Source organism: Centroberyx affinis, unplaced genomic scaffold, assembly GCF_046629955.1.
Source record: "Centroberyx affinis isolate AG114_WGS23_722 - 3 ecotype Tasmania unplaced genomic scaffold, CSIRO-AGI_Caff_v1 ptg004383l_1, whole genome shotgun sequence".
NCBI lineage: Eukaryota > Metazoa > Chordata > Actinopteri > Beryciformes > Berycidae > Centroberyx > Centroberyx affinis.
Window position 1 is genome coordinate 369,378 of NW_027282074.1, and position 7,790 is coordinate 377,167.

A 7,790-nucleotide genomic window follows, 5' to 3' on the forward strand; every position below is an offset into this window, starting at 1 on the left:
CCTGTAATCCAGTAATATCAGCAGAATAATATTGAAATATACTCTACTGATGTGGGATCAGAGAGGCGTGTTTTGACCATCCACTAACCCTAACCCTAACCCTGAGAAACTTGTAATATCCAAACATGATTGGGACAGGGGGCTATGTTGTAGGCCTACACTGTGTTCAGTGATGAAATAATACATGATCATTTCTGATAGATAAAGCCAGAAACACACAGGCTGCTGAACGATTTTCATACAAGCAGCTTTTTTTGTCACTGGTTTGGCTGTTTTGATGCCCGGTTATACTGTGGACAACAGTTATTAAAATTTAGTGATAATCTTACATTTCATTTCAGGTACTGATCGTTGTTTTCATAATTAACCGAGTAAACTGCTCCTATTCATTTTATATATCATATAAAATATGGACAAAAGTCACAAATTTAGTTGGATAAACTTTATTAAAAGGCTATTGATATAATGCAATATATGGTGTATTTTCTGGTGCTCTGTTGTCTTTTCTTTTTGTTGTTAATAGAAAAATGCATTGCATGCATTTGCATGCTTTGTTCTGTATGGATAAAGAGCAAGGATTTGGCACAAACAACAGTAAAAACTGCAGTGGAAAGTCCAGCAGTAGGAAGTCCATGCAGTGGAAAGTCCCTTTAAAGGGTTACATTTTGATTGGGTGGAATTGTTGCTGGAGAGCCAATAGGAAGCTTCAATGCCCGCCCCTTTCCCGCCTCCTCATTAGCATTTTTTGCAACTAGTTAACTAGTTGACATTTTGGACCTTACTAGTTAACTAGTGAACATTTTGAAGCACACTAGTTAACTAGTGGACAAAATAGGACCTTACTAGTTAACTAGTTGACATTTTGGACCTTACTAGTAAACTAGTAAACATTTTAAGGCGCACTAGTTTACTAGTGGACAAAATAGGACCTTACTAGTTAACTAGTGGACATTTTGGCCCTTACTAGTTTACTAGTAAAGAAAAATTTGTCTTACTAGTTAACTAGTAAAGAAAATTTCGCCTTACTAGTTTACTAGTAATGCGAAAAAGTGCGTAACTAGTTTACTAGTTCGACAAAATGTCGAACTAGTAAAGCGCACTGCCGCTTGATATCAAGGATATGGAATAAATGCTCAAACGGCTTGCCATAAAACCGTAACTAGTAAACTAGTTGACTTTTCTACTTTACTAGTTTACTAGTATGAAAAATTTTGTCTTACTAGTTTACTAGTAAAGAAAATTTTGTCTCACTAGTTTACTAGTAAGGCGAAAATGTGCGTAACTAGTTTACTAGTTCGACAAAATGTCGAACTAGTAAAGCGCACTGCCGCTTGATATCAAGAATATGGAATAAATGCTCAAACGGCTTGCCATACTAACGTTACTACTACTGCTACTACCGCTACCTGACCGCTGCTAACGTTACTACTACTACTGCTAATATTACTACTGCAGTGCTATTGCTACCACTGCTGCTACTACCACTGCTGCTACTACTACTACTACTACTACCACTGCTGCTACTACTACTACTACTACTACTACTACTGTTACTACTACTACTACTACTACTACTACTAGCCTACTACTACTGCTGCTAGCTACTTCTACTACTACTACTTCTACTGCTGCTACTACTACTACCTTTACTACTAGTACTACTATTACTAATAACAGTAACAAGCACACATGCAACAACAGCAATAATGCTAATAATAATAATGCTAATAATAATAATTTCTATCACTTTTTTAAAACATAATTTAAAAGTGCTTTAACAATCAAGTACAGGGAAATATCTTACTCATGAAATAATCCAAAACAATTAAATCATAAGATAAAAAATAAGAAGAGGGTAACAACAGCACAATCGAAAGATAACAGGATAAAAGACATTGCATAAAAGCAAGTTTACAAACATAAGAATGCAACCTATTACTTTTAAACAAGCCTTGAAATAACATCAGTTTCATGTTTGTGTGCAACACAGATTTGTATTAACCAGGCCTTCCTGCATGATGTCAGAGACCTAGCCAGTAGGCTAACAGAAAGAGAAACACCCCATGGGCCCTTGGCCCGGCCCTAGTAGAAATTTAATTAGGATGCCTTCTGGTTCTACCACATCATTCCTGGTGTCAGTTGCAGGAATGAAGTTGGGCCACTCCCCTGGCCTGACCTGTATGTGTGTGTGTGCCTGCATGCCTTCAGGCCAGGGGGCGTGGCCTGGGGCCTCTCAGGTGTCTCTGAGCTCGGGAGTCGTCTGCCAATCACAATGTGCCTTTTCTTCCTCTTTGTTGCCACTTGCAGCTTTCTCCTTCTATCCCTCCTCTTAAGTTTCCTCTGGCTTCTCCAGGCATATCCGTTTAGAGGGGGAGCAGAACAGAAGGAGGAGGCGGAAGTCTGAGCGTGATCTATCCAAAATGGACAGGGGGCACAAAGGAGGAGGGCCGGGTCCCGACTAGGGCTTGTGACTTGTGACTTGCATGCAACTTGTGTGACACCACAGGCTAAAAGGCTTACTGACTCAAAGAGCGTGGCTGTGAGACTTGTTTATTGTGAGTGCAGCAGCCACAGAGACAATCAGCTGAGGGATAACAGTGTGTCTGTGTGTGTGTGTGTGTGTGTGTGTGTTTGTGCATGTGTGTGTGTGTGTGCGCGTGTGAACGTCTCTGTGAGGGCTACGCTCATTGACAGCGCTACAACCCTTGCATAGCAGACTGTTGTGCTTTTCCCTCCCACAAGGCTTGACTTAAAGCCTCACAAGCCGACTGATCATATGATGTTGCCTTTAAGAGCCTAGAGGGGGTAAGTCTTGCTTCAAAGTCTAAAGATTTACTCCTTATGAATATTACACTGTTGTTTGAGGTTTGATAGTAGTAATATTTAGTTCTCTACCCATGGTAATGATACTAGGCAGTGTTTATCTTCTCTTTTCAGGCAAATTTTATAACTTATAAAAACAAATACACTCATAAGTTAGTCATGCGTATTTCATCTTTCATCATCCCTCGTATTGTCAGGCTGTCTCTTTATTTCGTAGTCTCTCGTTGTTTTGTGTTTGTTTGTGTCATCCTGCTGCCTGGCCTGACACTGAGGGATCTGTGTAATATTTTGTCACCCGTCTCTCCAGGCCTGTGATGTGCTGTGTGATGTTCCCATGCCCCACATGTGACTTCTAGAGCCATTCTCCACTGAGAGGGTAGTCTGCGGCATATTTTCACAAGGCGTTTAAATTGTAGGTATTATAATTGTCTCACACCCATGTATCAGCTGACTTCATTTATTCTCATTCTCTCTTTGATGACGTTGAAAAAGTGCTGTTAAAAGTTGTATAAATATCTGCAGTCATATCTGAACATCTTTTCTAAAGTTTTTATCATCAACAACACTGCCAAAGATCACATCAAACACAGAAGATCGTCGGTGTTATTATGTCAAACAGTGAATTCCTCACTTTCAAAGAGCATTGAGAGATTCCTATCAATACCGTTGAAACTGAAAATATAAACTTGGAATGGACAAAATTACACCCAGTTCCTTACTGAAACAGAAAGTTCAGTTTATTATTAAACTGACAGTTTATCATTCAGAAACATTCAATTGAGGCTACACTATTTTTAAAGTTAATGCATCGATTTAGTTCTGTGTTCTCAATCTCAATCACTCCACTTTGTAAGCGCGGCTCGGCAGCAGGATTAGTTTGCAGTAGGATTAGTTTGCAGGCGATGCCCTTTGTTGATCTATGAGTCTCTTCATTGGCCTTACATGTAGCTCTTGTTGCACCCTGACAGGAACTGAGAAGTGAGCACCCACACAGGAAATGTGGTCAAGACCTGTCCCGGATGTTGGTTACATGACGTGAACAGAATAATGAAGATAGAGACAGCGATAGAAGAGAGAGAAAAAGAGAGAGAGAAAGAGATGGATAGACTAGGGCGAGATCTTAAAGTAGGCAGAAAACGGAAGAGAATAAGAGAGAAATGTGGAAAGTGTGAAATCATTTAAACTGTGTTTAACAATACACAGTGTAGAGCTTTGAGAGCCAAGTCAAGGAATCAAATATGGATGACAGTTTGGTTGATGTTGCCTTTGTATTGCTGAGAGACGCTTTTGATGTTTTGGTTGACAACTTAAATAAATGCCATTTTTGTCCAATGCATTACCCATAATAACTTGCAGTACAGTATGATGTTATGATAAACACAGACAGTTAAACTGGTCACCGAAAACACCCCCAAACCCCACCCTCTGCCTCTCTGTTCTCTTAATCTTTACCGTACACCTCCTCCCTGTCTCTTTCTCTCTCTCACTCTCTCTCTCTCTCACACACACACACACACACACACTGTCGCTCTCTCACTCTCTCTCTCTCTCTCTCTCTCTCTCTCTCACTCTCTCATGCTCACTTGCTCGGCTGATTTTCTGTTTCTGTGGTCAGGAAGTACAAATGTGCTTTTGAAACATTTTGGTATAAGTCATTGCACTGCACATCCGCAATGCCACGCCAAAAGATTTGACAAGTGAGTTGGAGCTAAAAAAAAAAAGACAGGTATTCCTCCCAAAGAATCTTAGTCGGATTATGTTGATATACAAGCGGTGAGTGTGCGTAGGATATTTCTTATGCCAGGACAGTTAAGACTGTATTTATCTCAGTTTTAGCTTGGATAGGTATGTGTTACTTGACTGTTTGATGTTCTCCTCAGTGGTTTTTGAATTTACTCTTTGTCACAGATCATAAATACATAGCTATTGTGTTGATAGTCCAAATCTGAATCAAAATTTTTACTCTTCTACCAAATATAGTAGAGTTATTAGATATTATATAGTTAGAGTTTTTTGTGTATCATGGTATCATGCTAATCGGATGCCCCTCCATTAGGTTCCTCAAATATGTTTCTTTTTATATGAGGCATTGATGTAACTTTGGAAGCTGTTCACGAAGAACCAGTCCAGTAAAACAATATTGTTTGTTTAGTTTTACTTGGCATTAGCCTAATCCTTTACAAACACATGTGTCAGACCCTGGAAGTGGAGGGAAGAATTTTTCTGGTTGCTTTAGGGTGGAGGCATGGTGAAATAATTTTATTGCTATATAAATAGCACTGTTACTCTTTCTTTTTTTAATTCTTTTTTTTAAAATGAATGTTTTCTCTCCTCACAGACCTTTGTTTATAGGTTGGGCCGCACCGGAGGTCGTGACACACTTCAGGGCTGCCCCATGACAGCAGTTGTGTGACCTCATTACAAGATGGTTAGCGTTCGTACAGTAGAGGACACTTCATAGTTACACAACATTTACAGCTACAGCGCCTTCCACCGAACCCCCTAGCATCCTGACCACAGGACGGACTGAAGGAGAAGCTAATGGCGGAGGAAAGCTTGTGCTTCTCTCTACCAGATATTAGAGATCATCAGCAACCTCAGCGAGACTCATGGTCCTCTGCAGACCACCAGCATCTCAATGGACAGCAGGAGGACATTGCGTGGGAGGAGACAGAGGCGCAGAGGAACGAGACACACAGGACAGAACAGCTCAGTCCTCCCCCAAAAGGACTACTGACTGCGGAGGAGGCAGAAAACCTGTGGGAGCAAATAGTATGGCCGGTGACCTGCACTGCTGCTCCCCTTTCCTGTGCCACAGTGCAGTGGGACGTGCCTGATCCCTCCTCAGAGACGCCTTCGCCCATGACTGACAGCAGCTTGGCCAATGAGCTGGACTCTGGTGGAGTGACTAGTCTAGACGCCAGTCACATAGACGCTGAGCTTTTCTTACAGGAGGACACGGAGAAACAAGATGGGCTTGATTCACAGATGCCTCCGATCCCGAATGTAGAGTGGAGGGGAAACGTCTCTGAGGTACGTATGTGAAGAGACACAGAACGAAGGTATGATGTTCTCAACGCTGTCTAGCCAGGATGTGACTGTGTGTGAGATCCTGTATTACTAACCCTTTCTCCGGTGAGTATAGCCTTAAATTTGGCCTCGCCGCCTCTATGTTTATCTCTATAGCTGCATGTGTTTAGGTTTTTGTAGTAGATTGCAGAGGTGGGAGGGACATAGCAGACATAATAATGGTCATATGAGACTTAAGAGTGCGGCTGTGAACTGATGAACCCACTGGCAATCACAAGTTTGCTCACACAACATATGTTCCTGACTGGTGGCCTGTGTTGCAATCTCCAGCCATGTGACTCTGCAGATGTGGAAGAACAGACAGCACAGGAAAAGGATGATCCAGCACAAGCGGCGTTAGAAGGCAGTAACGGTGAGTGTTACACATAGAAACCATAGACAAATACTTCAGAATTAGGTGTGCAAAGGACAAGTGTTTGTCCATCAGCCGCCCACTGCAGCTTAGTTTATTTCTGCACATTCATCCACATTCTGTAGGCGGTTTAACTCTAGTGGACTGTCGCAAGATGTATACTTATGGTTGCTTAGCTCCAACATCTTATTGACTCACATTTCCTTAATTTGAGCGAGTTAAAGTTCAAGACTATAAGGTTCACTTGTTTCCAAACTATCTTGCAGAAATCCCACTGGGGGAAGATTCAGAGGAAGAGAAGGGACAGGCAGTGACGGAAGATGCAGTTGAAGCCGTGGAGTCACTCTGTTGTCCTGAGGAGATTCAAGAAGATGGGGCGGACGGGGAGAGCGCTGTAGACTTAAGATTGGAAGAGGAACAGGAGGAGCCAGGCGTTCTGCTGACTGGACAGACAGACTCGGAGAACGAGCCTAGCTCTCTGTCAATGAATGGTGTTGAGATGGAAGAGGAGGATGAGGAAGGAGGCGAGGCAGATGAGGAGCCGACTGGGACAGATGTGTCCTGTAATGAAGAGTGCGAAGAGGCAAAAACCATTGAAATCAGTTGTCCAAGTGATATGTGAGTATTATGGATGTCACTCAAAAAATGGGAACAATTGACTTACAGCTAGAAGGAAGTAAGCACTGCTGTAACTATAAATTATTGCATCATGTTAATTATGCCATGTTATTCATGTGTATTTTGTCATATGAACTACATTGCGTATTTCATCTGTACTTTTTAGGGAGCTTGTTGGCGAGCCACTTCAAATCGACCCCACTGGACCAACAGTAAAGCCAGATCAGCTGATTAATTTACAGCAGTCAGAGCAGATGCAGGAAAGGTGTCACTCAGAATTACTAGAACAGCTCCCCACAGAGCCAACAAGTCAGACTGAAGAGCCAACAATATGTGAAGATGCCGATGAGACGGCGCAGCCTGAACAGTCAGAGGTCCCTAAACAGCCAGAAGACAACGAAGAGCCTCTGATACAGGAAGAAGAGAATGCAGAGGGGACAGAAAACTCTGAAAACAAACAAGAGCAGACAAAACAACCGTCAATGCAGCTGCAACAGTCTGAGTCAAAGCAGCTAGACGAGACTGAAAAATCAGAGCAGACCCAACATTCACTCCAGGAAGAGATGGAACACTTTGAGGATCCCGACCGGTCAGGACAGCCACAACATCTGGACCAATCACCACACATTGAGCTGACAGAACGGTCAACACAGCCAGAAAAGGCAGAGCGGCCAGCGCAGTGTACGCAGTCGGAGCAAATAGTATGTGTTGAGGCAGAACAAACTGGAGTGGCAGAGCAGCCGCAGCAGATGGAGCCAGCAGAGCAGAATGAGCATTCATTGCAAATGACCAGCCTGTCTCCAACACCATCACCGTGCTCTTGTCAGCCTGTGGAACCCGGTCAGACAGATCAGTCAGAGATAACAGAGCAGCTGTCTCCTGGGACCGACGTCCTACAGCCGACAGC

At 42.6% G+C, this 7,790-nt stretch overlaps 1 protein-coding gene across 1 annotated transcript; it reads left to right on the forward strand.

Moving 5' to 3' along the window:
- Positions 1 to 2,680: 2,680 nt before the first annotated feature.
- Positions 2,681 to 7,773, forward strand: LOC139664858 (involucrin-like; the record flags this gene model as incomplete). The annotated part of the gene is made up of 6 exons (XM_071543835.1): positions 2,681 to 2,805; positions 3,131 to 3,235; positions 5,162 to 5,856; positions 6,184 to 6,265; positions 6,532 to 6,883; positions 7,050 to 7,773. Coding segments are annotated over exons 3-6 (1,650 nt in total), but the record flags the coding sequence as incomplete, so codon positions are not given.
- Positions 7,774 to 7,790: the final 17 nt, after the last annotated feature.